The sequence below is a fragment of the Phyllobates terribilis genome, unplaced genomic scaffold (genome assembly GCF_046119375.1).
Source record: "Phyllobates terribilis strain yellow unplaced genomic scaffold, ASM4611937v1 Scaffold_1__5_contigs__length_1240528914, whole genome shotgun sequence".
NCBI lineage: Eukaryota > Metazoa > Chordata > Amphibia > Anura > Dendrobatidae > Phyllobates > Phyllobates terribilis.
Genome location: NW_027362761.1, coordinates 248,935,631 through 248,955,473, shown reverse-complemented (window position 1 = coordinate 248,955,473; position 19,843 = coordinate 248,935,631). Strand labels below are relative to the sequence as shown.

Genomic DNA, 19,843 nt, shown 5'->3' with positions numbered 1-19,843 from the left:
TTGCTTGGGTCACTGCCTCAGTTACTGCACGGTGTGAACACCGCCGCCTTACAGCTGTTACCAACATCTGGTGAGAATTTCATGTCAATAGCAGCTTTAGAAATATATTTATTTAGAAAATTGGTGATACTTATTTCAAACACTGTATATAGAATAAAAAAATATTTTATATTATGTATATATATAACTGTGTACAGAGAGATATCTTCAATCAAGTGTCAGTTACTCCAATTTATATGGTCTTCAGTACAGTATTCAATAAAAGTGGAAGTTATTGCATAATCTAGAGTTCTTTTCACCCCCACAGATAAAAATTTGACTTTTAACTATGGCTTTTCAATGGGAATATGAATATCCTTTACTCATGGAACCATTTTATCAGACTCATTTTGAAAATAATAAAAAAAAATTCTAAAAGTATCTAATTTTAGTGACTAAATCTTACCTTTCTTGGCCAGCAGAACCCAGTAGACCAAACCAAGAAATATTAACAATACAGCTATCCCAGCACCTACTCCAAGAGCGATTAACCACCAAAAAGATCCTGCTGGGGATCAAAAAGAAGGTTAAAGCACTTGAATAAAGTTACACAATTACTTATTGTTGTTTGTTTGTTCTTCCTCCTTAATAATAATAATAATAATAATCATTTTTAGAATCTATTATGAAGCTACTTACTTGCTACCACAATAATCTCAATTTCAGGACTCTTTGGTGACAGTAATAACCGTCCTTTAATCTCTGCTGTGTATTGGCAAAAGTATTTGGTAGCTGCAGTGCTATTGGATTTCCTCATATTGATGGTTACTGCTGCTGTTTTCTGATTTTTGTAAGAAGATACACTTATTATTTCATCTGTGGCATTAAGAAAATGGAATTTAGTTCTTTCATACTCTTCAGGAGCTGCACAGTATAGTGTTACATTGCCTCCATCCCTAATCCTACCACTAGGAGGATCTGCAAAGAGCAAGGGAGGACGTAAAGGTTCTGCAAAGAAAACAGAAAAATATATAAGAATCCATTCTAATCATGTATTACTATAACATGCAACAATTATCGCTTTTATATATTTTTCTATAAACATTTTTTTTAATCAGAATGTCTGTTTTTAGATTAATAAACCTTAATCTCTTTATAAATAAAAATGACAACAATTTTCTAATATATTTTGTGTGTATTAAATATTTCAATACGTTTGCAGTCAGTAGATTTCATTATTCTTTTTAAAATTTAAACAAAAAGGATTCTCCATCGAGACCATGAGTAAGTCTCAACGCCGAAACACGTTGATTCAGTGTGCAACATCAGGTTGCCGTGATTATTTGCGATTTTAATATGTACTAATAAAAAATAAAAACTACGTTTTAATCAGCTCTGCAGCCACTATTCCATACATAATGGAACAGTGACTGCAGAGCTGGTTAAATTGTAGTTTTAATTTTGAAATTTCTCATCTCGGTTGAAGAGATATTTACTATCAGCTTGTAAAGATTAGATTCTAATTTAAAAGAGAGCCACATAGCATCAGACTATCAATCTCCATTCAAACACGCTCCTCCTTTTTTAGGGTATGGTCAATATATAAGAATTCAGTTGGTGCGCTGCTGAAATCAAATAATTGCACATATGAGAAGAAGAAAAGCGGCACTCACCGCGTTCTTGCTTAAAAGTCCTTTGTTCTGAGAAATGGGATATTTGTGCAGTATGCAGGGGTAATGTGCGGGAGAAGAATGGATAATAAGCCATTTCTCATCTCCACAACGGGTTTATGGACCTGCATAAGCATTGTGAAGACGTGAAACGGCAGTCGTCCATTCTCTGTTCCGCACATTACCTCTGTATACCGCACAAATGTTAAATTCCTCAGAATAAAGGTCTTTTAATCAAGAACATGGTGAGTGCTGCTTTTCTAGATTCTAATTTCCCCTTCAACCAAGGGGGTGTAGTCATAGATTTGTCTCTAGGGGCGGTTACTTTTATCCGTGCATGATGTTTATCAATTATAAGCAGGGAATGTCATTCAGGAAAAATAAAAAATACCCTCCTCTCCATAGAAGCTTATAAGCACCTACTGTATAGAATAAAGCAGACCTTTTTGTCATTATAAACAACTCAGGGCAGTCAGTGTGGGGAGAGGGAGCTGCAGATACTGAGGTGTTTGTAATGACTGCTGTGAGATGAAAGCTGCAAGAGGGGTTTATATTGACACATAGCTCTGCTCTATTCTACATAATTTGTGAATCACAGTGGAGAAGAGGATTATGTTTCATTACAAGCCTGTTCTAAGATTCTCTAGGGGCATGTTAATTTTTTTCTTCCTGTATGATGCCTTCTGCTTCTGGTCATCATCATAAAGGAGAAAAAGGAACTACTCCAAGAGATAAATTACTGCAAACACCCTGTTAGTTGAAGGAGATATTAAAATCTAATCTTTACAAGCTAATACGTCTGCAACTGAAAAGAGGGATCATTGAACAAAAAATATATACCGTATTTTTCGGACTATACGACACACTTTTTTCCTCCAAAATTTTGGAGGAAAGTGGGAGGGTGCATCTTATAGTCCAAACTGTGCCCTGTACCCTATACCTATGGCTGTGGGTGGTGTGGATGTGGGATGAGTGGGGCACAGAAGGCAGCAGCCGCCTGCTGCAGCCTACGCTGTGCCTGCTGCTAAAGAAAATGAATATTCACTGCTTCCCACACCCATGGGCATAGAGAGCAATGAATATTCATTTTCCTTAATAGCGCTCACACTGTAGCCGCAGCACGGCTCCTGCTGCCGCTATTAAAGACCATGGGTTGTAGTTAATATTCATGGTCTTTGATAGCGGGCACACAGACCACAGGCCGCAGCAGGAGCCGCGCTGCGGGTACAGTGTGTGAGCTATAAAGGAGAGTGAATGGTCACTGCTCCCCACGCACACAGTTCTGGCGCGGGGAGCAGTCACTATTCCGGCACAGCATTTCACACTTAATGAGGGCGCATAGCAGTAATGCCATGCGCCGCTCACACAGTGAGAGTGTCGGCAGTAGAGCGGGACGCAGCGCTGGAGGAGAGAGGAGGTGAGTATGATTGTTTATTTTTGTGTATGCAGCGTTATGGGGATCAGGGGGTACCAAGCATACCAGGATGGAGGAGTGCCAATCATACCAGGATGGGGATCAGGGGGTGCATTGCATACCAGGATGGGGATCAGGGGTGCCATGCATACCAGGATGGGGATTAGGGGTGCCATGCATTCCAGGATGGGGATCAGGGGTGCCATGCATACCAGGATGGTGATCAGGGGTGCCATGCATGCCAGGATGGGAATCAGGGGTGCCATGCATACCAGGATAAGGGGTGCCATACATACCAGGAAAAGGGATGAAGGGTGCCATACATACCAGGATGAGGAGTGCCATGCATAACAGGATGAGGTGGGCATGCATACATAGATGAGGGGTGCCATGCATACCAGGATGAGAGGTGCCTAGCATACCAAGATGGGAATCAAGGGGTTCCATGCATACCAGGATGAGGCGTGCCATGCATACCAGGATGGGGATGAGGGCCACATATAACAGGAAGGAGGGGGCCATATATACCAGAATTGGGGATATTAACAGAATTGGGGGACATTACCCCTATAACAGTGTCAGCATCAGACTCCCTCCCCCTTAACAGTGCATCATGACAACATTTTTTGTTTACTTTTTTTTCTATTTTCCTCCTCAAAAACCTAGGTGCGTCTTATGGTCCGGTACATCTTATAGTCTGAAAAATACGGTATATTTTATTCAGCTCTTCAGCCACTATTATATGATGTGGCCAGTTTAACATGCTAAAACTGGTGAAAGGTCCTTTTTAAATGTAAAAAGAGTAATCTAATTTACTGACTGTAAACACATATCTTGAATGTAAATATATTATAAAATAGTAGAGCTATTTATATATAAATAGAGATTAAGGTTTATTAACCTAAAACCAGACAATCCAATGAAACAATATTTATAGATAAACTTACACTTCTAAATATATACAAGAGGAGAGAGGAGGAGTGTCTTATAAAAAATATAAACTTTATTAAATGCAGATTAAAAAAGGACACAATCATGCAAATAAGACGAGAACAGGCAAAGTGACAACAGGCAAAAACGAGGGCAGGACAGACCTATGCAAAATGGGATAAACAGTACATGGTGCTGTAAACAGCAAAGTGGGAATTGGTATAAGTAACATCAATCCGTGTATCATACACCTCTTTATAGAGAACATAAAGAGGTCTATTGTTTTTGGAGAGGACTCTTTTTGACGGCGAGGGTGCACATGCCATGGAACCCATCCAGTGCTTGTACAGATATATAGCTGATTTAATCTTTCTTTAGAAGGGGATGGTGGAACAGCTTGAGCAGTTCATGGGTCGCTTAAATGAAAATTCATCTAATATCAAACCGACATATAAAACTGACAGAAAAGGGTTGGACTTCCTGGAAATTAAGCTACAAGTAGATAATGATGCATTGATGCAGACAGATATATTCAGGAAGTCCATCTCTGTTAACGTCTTGATACACACGTCATCCGCACACAGTGCGGTGACCATTCGTGCTGTCGAAGTTGGTCAGTTCCTCAGGATGAGGCGGATCTGTTCATCGAGGTTAGTTTTGATATGCAGGCGAGGGACTTGAGATCCCAGTTCGAGGACAGGGGTTACAGTCAAAGATGCATCAAGGCGGTATACAGGAGAGCTAAAAAACACTTCACGAAATTCACTCCTCTATACTTCTCCCAAATGGCAAAAGTGTGGTGGGAGAATTCAACTTATCTCTACTTACAACTATGAATGACACAATATGAGAACCATTTTGGAAAAACATTAGCCCATTCTTAAGACAGAATCTTCCTTACAGTCGAGTTTGCCCATCACTCCTTATATATGTCGGCCGATGGCCAATTTGAAATCAAACATCATATTACTTGTACCAGTACAAATGTAATCTATTACGCTACCTGCGGATGTCAAAATATATATATCGGACTCACGACTCGAGAATTACGGGTAAGTGTGCAGGAGCATATGAGGGACATTGCTGCGGCCAGGACAGCGGCTAACATCACTGAATTAAATACTATCCCCGACATTTTAAGATGTATCATGACTGTAACCCCAAGTCTTCGGGTGAGGGGGATTTACTTCATCCATACTAGTATACAGGGAGCTTTTCGTCCTTCCGATAATTTAGATACTTGCCACCACTACCACATGCAGATTGTGTGTTTATTTTGAGTTCTGTTGTGTTTTTAATTTATCATTGTTTTTATGCTAATAATTAGTATTTTTGTGGATCTATTTGCAGTTATCCTTTTTTTCTTACCATGTGACTGGCTCCACATATGCTCACCTGGCTGTCTGATGTGGCGGATGATGGCCTTATATACACATGTATGTATAATGTGCACACATGTCTGTATACAACTCCATGGATGATCAGCTGGGATGGATATCGATCTGCAATTTACATATTTCAATGATTGATCAATATGCATCTTCGTCAGATATTGTATAATACTAATGATAGTTCTGATTTATTCCGGTTTATTGTATGTATATTTATTGTACAAATGATGTAGACTGATGATTCGTTTTGATATTTTATAATTGGTTCTATTGGTCTACTCCCATCTTTTCCTTCCCTTTCACCCATTCTATTATGACAGCCCGTTATTTCTCTTGTGAAAGTTAAATTGGGACCAGCCTCATCTTATACTTATTTGACAACTATGCATAGCAAAAGAAAACATAAGCATAAAGGGGTGGTTCACTAACCAATCATGGGCAGTGGACCCCCCTTATTTTAAACCACTAACTGTCCAAAGAACATGGAGATAAATTAGAGAAATAGACAGATAAACTGATATAAATATATAAATTCATTTTATTAGAATATATCACTAAAAGTTATATGAAGACAGCAACAAGGTGGATGCAACACGGAATATATAGAAATATATATAACCCTATATATGGGCTAATACCGGGAGCAAAATATGGTAAAATACAAGCTCAAAGCGATGCAGAGGAAACACCATATCAGAAAAATATGTTCATAGTCTCCAACTATTGCAATATGCCCCATGGCCAAATGCACCTCACATGTTCGTGGGTGACTAATGTATATATTATACTTATTTGAACCTATACTCATCACTTGATCGATGTGTGCGTGCCTTTTTCCCCGCTCCGTGTGTACGCTGGGCTCCGCCATTTTCATGCTGGCCCGTGTGTACTGGGAGTCATGACAACTCCTAGTGTGCTCGGGCTGGTTTGACAACCGGGGGTGCCCGTATCACGGTCGCGGAGATTAGCGAATGCACCGCTGCCTCGCTCTCGTTGGGAAGATGGTACCATGGGATCAGATCACATGGTATAAAGGTCCTGCAGACAGCATTTCTCTACTTCCTCTGGAGAAAGCGTGTGGTAAACACGCGAACCCGTGCGTAGGGGTTTCACACTGCCTGCCTGTGCAATTCCCCAGGGGGGGCCCTCCTGCAATATGAGTAAGAATTTTTATAATTGGGTATTTCTGGTAGTCTTTTGTTATGATCTCTATAAAGAGGTGTATGATACAAGGATTGATGTTACTTATTCCAATTCCCACATTGCTCTTTACAGCACAATATACTGCTTATCCCATTTTGCATAGGTCTGTCCTGTCCTCGTTTCTTTCTGTTGCCACTTTGCCTGTTCTGGTCTTATTTGCATGATTGTGTCCTTTTTTAATCTGTATTTAATAAGGATTATATTTTTATAAGACACTTTTCTCCTCTCTCCTCTTGTATTTAATTGTCCATTTAGGAGTGCTTCTATAATTTCCTCATGCGTGGATGATCTATAATGATCTAATTCATATTAAATAATTATGCTGGCAGGATTTTTGTTAATAACTTCTAAATATATGCCTATGATAAAACTGTGCTTGGCAAAATGTAGAGCAGGCGGCAGTATATATGGCATCTCACCTATTATGTAGAGCTCGTTTATAGGACTCTGAGTGGATGGGATCTCTCTGTTACTCTTTGGACTCCAGTACATACAAGTATACTCAGCTTGATCATCTTTTGTGACATTCTGCAATGTGTAGATTCCTCTGTGTGATAATGGCCCTTTCAATTCTTCTCCATCCTTGTAGAAGCGATGAATGGTGACATGAACTGGAGTAGGTGCCTGACATTCCATGGTCAGATTTTCTCCATTGATAAATGTTGTGTAAGAAGGCAAGAACATCAACAATGGGGAGGTAGATAAAGCTGTAAAATGATTTCAAATTTGTTTAAAAAACAAGCAATGGTATTAAGAAAGTACAAAGGACATGCAACTATTCTGCCTTTCAGAAAAAGTAGTTAACACAATTGTTGTATGTATTTACGGTACCTATAGGAAATGAAAAACAACGTAAAACCTAAAAAAAAAAAAATAAGAGTTTTCTCTAATAACCCCCCACGACAGCACACAGGAGGATGTAACCCCACCCTAATAGGGACAGGAAATACGAAGAGGTTTAAATAGTCCCTCCCACATCCTCCCTCCAGTGTTATTTCCTATCCCTATCAGGGATGAAGAGGTCATCCCCTGTGTGCTGAGCCGGCGACAGGCACTGGTGGAAAGCTACTAGCCGGACAGCGGAGGAACGAGCGGTCTTTACCTCTCCTCCTCAAGGCGCTGCTCCCGACTCCTCTGGATTCGGGACCCCCTCCTGCAGTCCGTGCTTTCGGGCAAGGTCTGCAGGATCTTCTGACCGGAGGCCTCTCTGAGCTCTCCGGTCCATCTCCTCCTCCTCTCCCCCGCTGGATGTGTGGGCGATGCCGGCTCCAGGATGTGGAGCACACGCCGCGGTGCCGGAAGTGACGTCAGACGCCGGGCGCAGATGGTGGCCTGGGCTCAGGCGCATACCCGGACATTACAGACCCACATCCTTATGAATTGGGACGGATCCCCACGGTCTCTGAACAGGAGAATTCCTATACCACCACGAGTAAGGACCTCTCTATTCTGGTGTCTGAACAAAAAAAATCTGAACAGAGGAGTACTATGGATCCAGAATCCGCTAGTAACTATAAAGGTGGATGCCAGCGAAAAGGGATGGGGAGCCATGGTCTCCCAAGAACTATTCCAGGGTATATGGACCAAAGAGGTGAGCCAACGCTCATCAAATTTCAGAGAACTAAAAGCCGTAGAGAAAGTCCTCAGAGCAGCAGAGCCTCTGGTCCAGAAATCTCACATTCAGATATTTTCAGAAAATATCACCACGGTAGTCCACCTTCATCATCAAGGGGGCACAAGATACGAAAGCTTAAAAGCAATCTCAGCAAGAATATTCTCTTGAGCCGAAGAACATCTTCTATCCTTGTTTGCTCTTCATATCAAAGGTTCAGTCAATATCCAGGCTGACTTCTTAAGCAGAACAAAGATTCATCCAGGAGAGTGGAGCATAAACCCAGACGTCTTCCAGATGTTATTTCTCCCTGGATCCAAACGGCCCTTGCCTGGGCGTGGACGCATTCGCTTACAAAAGGGAATTCAAACTAGCGTATGCCTTTCCCCCATTAGCTATCCTTTCAAAAACCTTACAGAAGATAAGGACCGAAGGGACCAGAGTAATCCTAGTGGGTCCTCACTGGCCAAAAAGAAGTTGGTTTGGAATGTTAACCAGTCTGAGTGTGGAGAGCCCTCTAATCCTTCCTCCCATCAAGGATCTCCTTCTCCAGGGACCGATTCACCATCCGGATCCCGAGAGACTACACCTAACTGCCTGGCTTCTGAATTCCTGATATTAAAAACAAGAAGCCTCTCAGAGAAAATCATCAAAACTCTCCAGAAGAGCAGGAAAGCTGTAACGAACACCATTTACCATAAGATCTGGAAAACCTTCTTAAGGTGGTGTACACCAACTCGCCCAGACCCTCATAGGGCTGATGTGGCTCAGATTCTAGACTTTTTACAAGAAGGTCTGGACAAAAGTCTCAGACCTAGTACTCTTAAGGTCCAGGTAGCGGCGTTAAGTTCATACTTCGATCAAAGACTAGCGGAACATCAGTGGGTGAGAAGATTTATGACAGCAGCCACCCGCATCCACCCTAGGGTAACAGACCTGGTTCCCCCTTGGGACCTTAACATTGTTCTGAAAGGGTTAAACCTTCCACCCTTTGAGCCCTTATCAACCATAAGACTGGACAGGCTGACCTGGAAAACGGCTTTCCTGGTGGCAATAACTACTGCCAGAAGAGTGTGTGAACTACAGGCCCTTTCGGTCAACAAACCCTACCTGAGAATCCCGGAAGATCGTCTAATTTTCAACTTGACCCTTCATTTCTTCCTAAGGTGGTCTCAAATTTCTACAGATCTCAGGAGATAATCCTGCCATCTTTTTGTGACAACTCAAAAGACAAAAAAGAGATGGAATTCCACACTCTGGACGTTCGGAGAATAGTACTGCACTGTCTTCAGGAAACAGAAGAAGGAAGGAAAGACAAGAACCTATTTGTCCATACACAAGGTCCAAACAGAGGAAAGAAAGCAGCAAAATCCACAATAGCCAACTGGATTAAGAGGGCCATTACGGAGGCTTACCAGATCCAGGATCTACCTCCTCCAGCAAAGCTCAAGGCCCATTCTACAAGGGCGATATCTGTCTCTTGGGCTGAAAAAGCCAGCGCATCCATTGAACAGATTTGCAGAGCTGCCACATGGTCCTCAATTCATACTTTCTCCAAACACTACAGACTAGACCTAATGTCTGTTGGAGATTTAGCCTTCGGAAGGAAGGTTCTTCAGGCTATTGTCCCTCCCTAGTATATCTTTGGTATACCTCCTGTGTGTTGTCGTGGGGGGTTATTAGAGAAAATAGAATTAGACTTACCGGTAATTCGGTTTCTAATAACCCACCACGACAGCACGGGTAATTCCCTCCCCCTCGCTTATTGTTTCTACGACAGCTTGATCAGTAGAAATAAAAATTAATTTGAAGCATCTATACTCTTGTGGTCCTTTGTAATAACACTGGAGGGAGGATGTGGGAGGGGATATTTAAACCTCTTCATATTTCCTGTCAGTATTAGGGTAGGGTTACATCCTTCTGTGTGCTGTTGTGGTGGGTTATTAGAAACCGAATTACCGGTAAGTCTAAGGGTATGTGCACACGATGCAGAAATGCTCAGGATTTTTTCCTGAGCGTTTCTGCATCTCTCTGGCAGGAAAAAACACATGCGGATTGTACATGCGGTTTCCTGCCAGGGACATGCGGAAATGAAGCGGTCTTCACTTTCATTTCCGCATGTGGGTTGACAAGCGCTTCCCAAGCGATTTTAGCATCACCTGGAAAGTGCTTGACAACTAGGTCACACTATATAAATCCATGCAAACAGCATGGATATATATAGTGTGACCCGAGAGAATGGTAAAAATAAAAAATACATGTATACTTTACCCTCTGATGGCCCGCGCTGTCCTGCTCACTCCGTTCTCCCGGCTGCCGGCAACTTTGAATTGAAAGACCTGCCGACGTCAGCGTCACGTGACCCGTCACATGACTCTGACGTCAGCGCAGGTCCTTCAACTCACTGCAAGTGCCGGGAACCAAGCAGGAGCGCGGCGCGGGCCGACAGATGGTAAGTATATATATATTTTTTATTTTATTCTTGTTTTACAGCTTTTTTAATGGTACCTGGGTGTGGATGAGACTCTCCTCTCCTCCACACCCGGGTACCATCCGCACATTAGAACGCGCCAATAACGCAAGTACAGATGCAGTCTTGCGGAATTGGCGCGTTCTAATGCAAGTCAATGGCGGCGAAAACGCCGCGTTTACGCAAAATTAATTGACATGCTGCGGACTTTTGAGCGCAGCGTTTACGCTGCGGAAAAATCCGCATCATGGGCACAGCACATGCGGATTTCAATTGGGGAACATTGCTTCCCTTCTACCATGCGTTTTTCATGCGTTTCCGCGGCGTTTACGCAACTGCAAAAACGCCGCGGAAACGCATTAAATACGCATCGTGTGAACTCAGCCTAATTCTATTTTCTTGTCAATTTTCAATCTCCAATGGTCTGACTTTCAAAAAAGCAACCCAAAACCTCTAATTGTTATAAGGAAATGGCAGCTATACTATAGACTTGCTACATTTTCTCTTGCTTTACAGTCTATAGAGGAGAAATTGCCACAGCTAAAAAATGTATTGTGTGAATAGAAATTAATGTTATTAGTATGGATAATGTGGTTACTGAGATTTTCTTCAAGAAACCAAAAAATGTTCAGAAAAATAAATAGGGCAGAAAGCAAAACAAAAACCAAGATTGTGAATATCAAATCTGTATGAAAATCATAAGAAAAAAAATATCAAAAGAACCTGCTAAAAACAAACACTTTTATCTGTGCTTTGCTACAAAGCTTGTTGCAAATTTTATCCAAGAAGCAGTTTAGGAACTGCTCTTAAAAATTCAAGCCAATAATACTATAATATGTGGCGCATTTACAGTTTTTAAATGCTAAAACAATGGTGAAGAAATAAACAAAACTAACAATACATACAGTAAAGACCAAAAGTTTGGACACACCATCTCATTTAAAGATTTTTCTATATTTTCATGACTTTGAAAATTGTACATTCACACTGAAGGCATTAAAACTATGAATTAACACATGTGGCATTATATAGTTAACAAAAACGTGTGAAACAACTGAAAATATGTCTTATATTCTAGGTTCTTCAAAGTAGCCACCTTTTGCTTTGATGACTGCTTTGCACACTCTTGGCATTCTCTTGATGAGCTTCAAGAGGTAGTCACCGGAAATGGTCTTCCAACAATTTTGAAGGAGTTCCCAGAGATGCTTAGCACTTCTTCGCCCTTTTGCCTTCACTATGCAGTCCAGCTCACCCCAAACCATCTCGATTGGGTTCAGGTCTGGTGACTGTGGAGGCCAGGTCATCTGGCGTAGCACCCCATCACTCTCCTTCTTGGTCAAATAGCCCTTACACAGCCTGGAGGTGTGTTTGGGGTCATTGTCCTATTGAAAAATAAATGATGGTCCAACGAAACACAAACCAGATGGAATAGCATGCCCCTGCAAGATGCTGTGGTAGCCATGCTGGTTCAGTATGCCTTCAATTTTGAATAAATCCCCAACAGTGTCATCAGCAAAGCACCCCCACACCATCACACCTCCTCCTCCATGCTTCACGGTGGGAACCAGGCATGTAGAGTCCATCCATTCACCTTTTCTGCGTCACACAAAGACACGGTGGTTGGAACCAAATATCTCAAATTTGGACTCATCAGGCCAAAGCACAGATTTCCACTGGTCTAATGTTCATTCCTTGTGTTCTTTAGCCCAAACAAGTCTCGTCTGCTTGCTGCCTGTCCTTAGCAGTAGTTTCCTAGCAGCTATTTTACCATGAATGCCTGCTGCACAAAGTCTCCTCTTAACAGTTGTTGAAGAGATGTGTCTGCTGCTAGAACTCTCTGTGGCATTGACTTGGTCTCTAATCTGAGGCTGGTGACTCGGATAAACTTATCCTCAGAAGCAGAGGTGACTCTTGGTCTTCCGTTCCTGGGGCGGTCCTCATGTGAGCCAGTTTCTTTGTAGCGCTTGATGGTTTTTGCAACTGCACTTGGGGACACTTTCAAAGTTTTCCCAATTTTTCACACTGACTGACCTTCATTTCTTAAAGTAATGATGGCCACTCGTTTTTCTTTACTTAGCTGCTTTTTTCTTGACATAATACTAATTCTAACAGTCTATTCAGTAGGACTATCAGCTGTGTTTCCACCTGACTTCTGCACAACACAACTGATGGTCCCAACCCCATTTATAAGGCAAGAAATCCCACTTATTAAACCTGACAAGGCACACCTGTGAAGTGAAACCATTTCCAGTGACTACCTCTTGAAGCTCATCAAGAGAATGCCAAGAGTGTGCAAAGCAGTCATCAAAGCAAAAGATGGCTACTTTGAAGAACCAAGAATATAAGACATATTTTCAGTTGTTTCACACTTTTTTGTTAAGCATATAATTCCACATGTGTTAATTCATAGTTTTGATGCCTTCGGTGTAAATGTACAATTTTCATAGTCATGAAAATACAGAAAAATCTTTAAATGAGAAGGTGTGTCCAAACTTTTGGTCTGTACTGTATGATATTTTGTGGTTTTCAAAGATTTGTAAGAATCCAAATTATATTTTGTTCCTAATAACACAGTGCTTCTAAAGTCTCTTTGCACTTTTGAAAGGGTACCTCTAGCATTCTCTTCTCTCACCAAAAGTTAGAATTATAGTAGATGGCTTAGGCACCTCTATGGCATCCCTAATATGTTTTTACAAAATGTACCTAAAATACAGCCATATGAATAAGACCTAAATTTATGCTAAAATAGAGATTTAGAATGACAACATTACCCAATCTCTATTCTATTTATTCCACTGATTTCAATTGAAGATGATTGGCTTGGACCCTAGATTTTGAAATCTTTGGGGTCCATCCACTGGGTTTAATTCATATGCCACAAATGTTCTTTCGGATGCATGTTAAAAATACTCATATTTTACTAGATACCTAATAGGACGCTATTTTCTTCACTTTCGTAATGTCATACCTGTAACAGTAATTGTTTGTTGCATGCTTTTGCTAGAAGGGATTGTCCTCTGGTGACCTAACACCAAGTATTCACAATTATAGGTCCCTGAGTCCTTGGTACTTAAGCTGGAAATGTGGTACTCAGACTTTGTTGAGTCTAGGTAACTATGTACTTTGGTTGTATCTTTGTAAAAATGATAGGAAATTTGGGAATTTACAATTGGATGTTCACATTCCAAATTTACAGTTTCTCCTTCAAAGTACAGGGTTTGCTGTGGCTTCACTGATAGAGATGGTGTAGATGGCTGATCTAAAAAGAACAAAAGAAAATCTGAAAATCTCAAACTACACAATTCTATAACACATATACACATTTTATCAATGTACGATGTGCAGGATTATCTATTATACAATATTCCACAATTTTGTTTTGAACAACGTGGCTCAACTTTCTTATTGAAGAGGCATTTTTAAGTTACTAAATTGATTTAATTAGTCAGATAACAGGACAATAAGCAAGTTTGCAATATACTTGCTTTATTTTTCTGCTTTCATTTTCCTGAAAAATTTTATTTTTCCTTGTGTGCAGCTCCTTCCCATGGAACTCAGCTACTGGTGCCTGCCTGCACCCTGACAGAGTGTGCGCTGTAGTTACATTCCAGGAGAGGGGTTAACTCCTAACATCCCAGCCACCTCTTTCCAGACCATTGATTTCCACACATTAGTTAGTTGCTTCCCTTCCTCTCACTCTCTGATCTCCTAACAAGCTGCTGTAATAAATCTTGCAAAATCAGCAGCCTGTAGCTGGTGATTTTCCAAAACCAGTTCTTCTAACCATGGCTCCCATTATCTGGAGTTGTGTGCTTGTTCAAAATTCCTGTTATTTCTATATGTACATACAGTGATAGCAGTGTAGACCTCAGAACAAACCACTGGTAGCTGAATGAGCTAAAGCACTGTCACTTGAAAATGAGTGCCCATCCTGCCAGAAACCAGGAAGTACAAAAACTAAGGAGACTGCTTTGTACTTTCTAAATATTTATTGTAAATATTTATTCATTGTAAATATTTAGTCTTAGTATAAACTTGATGTAGTTGTCAATAAATATTTAAAAACATGAAATTCTAATAATTGTTCTTCAGAAAGAACTAAAAGATCTAAAAACACCGAAGCGCAAAATTTGTTATGAAACAAAATTTGTGTCTGTCGCAAAACTTTTGGTCACGACGGCGTATGTGTATGTATATATATGACTCGCCCCCTGGGCCGTGGGGCACTCGGATCCAGGCAATAGGGAAACGGTGGGAGTAGTAGTGGCAACCCGGTTCCGTGGCTCAGGGTGGTCAGGCCAGTGGTAGTCCGTTATGTGCTGATAGTGCTGGAGGAGCAAGGAGCACACAGACAACAGGTTGCAGTCCAGGGTCTTTACTAGAACAGGTAAACTGACCCACAAACAGTCCCGGCTAGGAGGGGACCTGGATGTCTGAGAGCAATTGGGAGATTGGCCCTGGTCAGGGTGAGGGTGTAGGCCTACCGTGCTTTCTGCACTCCTTCTGGCTATCTCCTCGTTATAGGGTAACAGCCCACGTTTCCGAGCTTTCCGTGTATTCTCGCCTGTATGGCCAGCGACGTGGGTTCCTTTCTGCTCCCAGCCTTGTACGGCTTTACTGGTCCCTTCGGTTGTGGCAGGGCCTCCAGGCTTCTTAGGCCAAGGAATATACAGTCCCTTGCGGACTGGTTATCTGCTGGGGAATGTGGAATCCTTCCAGCCTCAGACACCAAAGTCTGGTAAATTAAGTCCGTGATCTGCCAAGACAGGCTCTCTTCGCCTCTTGTCTCTGGCTTGTGGCTCTCCTACTGCCACACTTCCTCTTAGGTGCAATCAACTTTCTGTCCCTGCTCCACTCTGGGACACGTCTCAGTGCTGAGACAGGCCATCCAGTTCTCTCTATCCCTGCCCTCAGTACCAGCTTTTATAGGGGCAGCCAGCTCCCCCTACTGGCCTGAGACAGGAGGCATTGCATGCTAATGTTCCCCTGACCAGAGAACCTCCCTCCTGCTCTCAGACACAGCTTTAATTACACTTGTGGCATCCAGGCCAGGGTGACACATTCCCCCCTAGTGAAATTTAGTACTCCGGGACTAAATAACAAACAAAGATAATATACATAACTATAAAACATCAGTAGACAAACGACGCACAGATTGAGTTCTTAAGGTCACAGTGTGGCCTGTGACCGGGTGTCCATATCACCAGCACAACGGGGAGCCTTAACCAGGTGGGGGTCTGTCCTACCCCAAGTCCTTTACAGTCTTAGTTCATTCCTGGGTTAGGCTCCGAACGCAGTCCATACAAGGTCTCGGTTATAAAAAGTCCATAACCTTTGAGTCCTTACGGTAGCTGCAAGAAACTGAAACATAGAATTACCAAACATGCATGTAACTTGGCAAACATTTCAAAATTTGGCAACAGGGTTATTTACAATTTTAGTACACGCTATATTCTCCAGCGAGCGGGTATCTGCCCCTTTGTGCTCCTGGTTGACCACCTTAACCCACTGTCTGGTGGTGGACCAACCTGGCTTTCCCCACTAGCGTTAGGGGTACAGCTACCAGCTGGGTGTACAGGTAGGGCAGGCAGCTGTCTGCGGGTTCTTTGGCTTACCGCAGGCATGGCAGGCTCACTGTCAGCAGTGGGTTGACTCTCCTGGGCTGCTGGTACAGGCTCTTCTGCCTCTGGAACCGCTTGCTCCTCTTCACCTTCCGGCTCTGGTGTTGGTTGTTGCTGTGCCGGTTGCAGGAAATGCAGGACGGGTACCACTATAGCATCATTTATGCGAGTCCAGGACTGAGGGAACTCTCCGAGAACGGTGCTGATCATTTCTTCCTTGTCCTCTGCGGGTTCAAGGTCACTCTGATCCTCTTCTGCACTACGGAGTTGCTCGGGGCACCTTTTGAGGTGGTCTCTGGAGACGACACTAGTGGTTTCTCCTCCGTCCTTGGTGATTACGCACACCTTTGGGTTGTCGTGGTCAGACTGCAGTACGGTGTAGGGTTCCCTTTCCCACTGGTCGTCCAACTTATGTAGCCTTCTTTTTCGCTTTAGGACTTGCTCACCAGGTTCTAGGGGACTAGCAGGGGCGTGTTGATTGAAGAGTCTTTCTTGCTTCTCTCTCGCCTGGGCCAGGCTCTTCTCCACACTCTCCTGTACCTTCTTGTACTGCAGTTGCCTTTCCGTATCCCAGTCCGCATCCGGGGAGGTGTCCTCAGGTATTAGGACTCCCATCTCCAGGTCTACGGGCAGCTTACCTGGTCTGGCTCGCATCAGGTAAGCCGGGGTGCAGTTTGTAGCATTCACCGGGATATTGTTGTATAGGTCTATCAGGTCCGGCAGTTTTTCTGGCCGCAGGCTGCGTTCCTCCAGGGGCAACGTCTTCAGGAGATCAATGACTATATTGTTCATCTTCTCACACATCCCGTTGGTTTGTGGGTGGTAAAGCGTTGTACGAATTTTCTTACAGCCGTAGAGGTTGCAGAACTCCTGGAAGATTTCAGCCTCGAACGCTGGACCCTGGTCTGTCAGGACCTGTTCCGGATACCCAAGTGGACGGCAGAAGTACTGCTGGAAGGCTCTGGCCGCTGTTTGGGCTGTCAAGTCCTTTACCGGGACCACCACTAGAAAACGGGAATAGTGGTCCACGATCACGTCGTCCAGGTAAAGGAGGACCGCCTCGAAGTTTCGGTGCCCTAGACAGCATTCCATCAGCCGCTGGAAGGTCCCTGGTGCGTTGCAGAGCCCGAAAGGCATACAGTTGAATTCGCTCAGTCCCATCGGGGTGGTGAAGGCGGTCTTCTACTTGTCAGCCTCTGCCACAGGAACCTGCCAGTACCCGCTAGTAAGGTCCAAAGTAGAAAAGAAGTTAGCAGATTTTAGTGCGGCTAAAGACTCTTCTATTCTAGGCAGCGGATATGCGTCTTTGTGGGTAATACGGTTGATTTGTCTATAGTCCACGCACATTCTCATGGTGCCGTCTTTCTTTTTCACCAGAACCAAGGGGGCTGCCCAGGGGCTACAGCTATCTCTAATGACCCCTGCTTCCTTCATTTCTCTTAGCATGCCCTTTGCGTTCTGATAATGTGCAGGGGGTACAGGTCGGTGTCTTTCTTTTATCGGTGGGTGGCTCCCTGTGGGGATGTGGTGTTCTATCCCTTTTACTCTGCCGAAGTCTAGCGGGTGCTTACTAAAGACTCTCTCGTACTCCTGTACCACCCGGTAGACTCCTTGTTTTTGGTGCAGGGGAGTGGAGTCAGCACCCACGTGGAGTTTCTGGCACCAGTCCTCCTTTTGTTTCTGGGAGCCATTACCCTCCGCCTGAGGAGATGGAGGCAAGGGTTCCACGGCCCTGATAGCTTGGTGTTCGACAACAAACAGTTTGGCGAGTGTAGCGTACCTGGGTAAGTGTACTTCCCTCTCCCCAATGTTGAGGATGCGGACGGGCACCCTCCCATGACGGACATCAACCACCCCCCGGGCTGTCAAAATGGTGGGCCTGCTGTCTGAGTACACGGGTTCTACCATGGCTTGGTAGTCTCTACCACTGAACCCGATTGCAGTCCGACACCAGATCATCATTTCACTTTTGGGAGGCATGGAAATGGGGAATGGGTCACTCAGTCTTACGCTACCGATCTCACCACCAGACAGTTCTACCTGCTGCCGTCTAATCAGGGCTTTTATCTCCTTGTTGAGGACTCTCTGTTGGCTGGAACTAGCATTCACCGCCACCTGTTGTAGAATTACAATTACCTCTGAAAGACAATTTTCAATTACGTTAGTACCCACAGTTATTTTAGGGTGACTTTCATGACGGTCAATGTCCACAATAATCACTCCCTGTGCCGGCAGTTCAACTTTACCAATTTTAATGGTCATCTCCTTGAACCCCATCTGCGGCACGGGTAAGCCATTACTGGCGATGATGCTCAAGTTACTGTCTGGATACCGTGTGATATCAGCATCAGTCCAATACTGCTTAAAAAGTACATAAGGGATTGTGGCTACTTGCGACCCAGTATCCAGCAAGGCGCTCATGGGGATACCGTCCAGCACCACGGGTAAAACCGGGCGCCCCCCAACGTACTTATCACGCCAATTATAAGGGCCTGGTGATCTTATGCCTGGGGGTCGGCCCTCTGCCCCAGGTTAGACCCGTTTAAATTACAGTACCTGGAAATGTGTCCGGGCTGGTTGCATCGACGGCAAATGGGCTGTCCATCCTCTGCGTAGCGGTCTGTGGGCCTCCCTCGGAATGACGGGATCCTCCTCTGTCGATGCCACGGGACATCCTCCGGACTTGAAGCCAGCTCGATGGGTCTTGACGGGTCCACTTGCAACGCCTGGACGGTCCTGGTCAACGCCGCGACGCTCCTGGTCAGCTCCTGGACTTGGTGGTGCAGGTCTTTCGACGGGGCTTGGTTCAGGGCTTGTGCATCAGCCCCCACGGGGTCCATAGAGGAGGGCGCCCCCTCCTGGTGGTAGGTGAGAGCAGGGCGCCAGGGGTTTATAGCGCCACTGGTTGCAGATTCACGGAGCACCCTTATGGCCCTGTCCTTAAATTGGGCAAAGGTCAGGTCAGGGTTCTGAAAGAACATGAGGCGCAGCTGGGCCCTGTGGGCGCTAGACAGCAGACCTTCTATGAATTGTTCTGTTAGCAGCTTATCCATTTCCTGCACACTGCCAGGGTCAGTTTGTTGAATAGCCCTCAAGGCTTCCTGCAGATTTAGGGCATAGTCTCTGATGCTGTCCTGTGCCCGCTGCTTACATCCATAGAACCTCATTTTAATCTCAGCGGAGGTACGTGTATCAAAGGTACCCCGCAGCCGGGCCAGAATACCCTTCACAGTCCTTTTCTCCTCAGTGGGCCATGATTTTACCTCCCTTTGGGCTGCGCCAGTTAACTGCCCTGTCAATATTCTGACCTTCTGCTCCTCTGTCAGGGGGTAAACCTGGAACAAACTGTATAGCCTTTCCTTAAAGTCAGTTAGGGCATGGGGCTCCCCTGAGTACTTGGGCAACCAGGCCGCTCCAGGGATGTAGGGCAAGGAAAAGGGCATCACAGCTGCTGCAGCTGCGTTGGTGGTAGTGGGCGCCTCTGTGTCCGACATCTTCCTCCCCCCTAGTTAAGCGTGGCCTACCTTCCGACGATCCTTTTCTGTAGGCCGCG

The 19,843-nt window shown here is 44.0% G+C and overlaps 1 protein-coding gene across 6 annotated transcripts in view; it reads right to left on the bottom strand.

The window, feature by feature from the left end:
• The window catches only part of LOC141256058 (Fc receptor-like protein 5), a 124,828-nt gene that overhangs the window by 93,221 nt on the left and 11,764 nt on the right, over positions 1–19,843 (bottom strand). For 5 of the 6 annotated variants that reach the window (XM_073671146.1, XM_073671147.1, XM_073671143.1 and 2 more), the window contains 4 exons: positions 13,638–13,928; positions 7,007–7,294; positions 679–987; positions 446–547 (listed from right to left, as the gene is read on the bottom strand). In XM_073671146.1, the coding sequence (XP_073527247.1) occupies positions 446–547; positions 679–987; positions 7,007–7,294; positions 13,638–13,928 (990 nt within the window). The remainder of the gene's footprint in view (positions 1–445; positions 548–678; positions 988–7,006; positions 7,295–13,637; positions 13,929–19,843) is intronic. The other variant, XM_073671145.1, reaches the window with a different exon arrangement.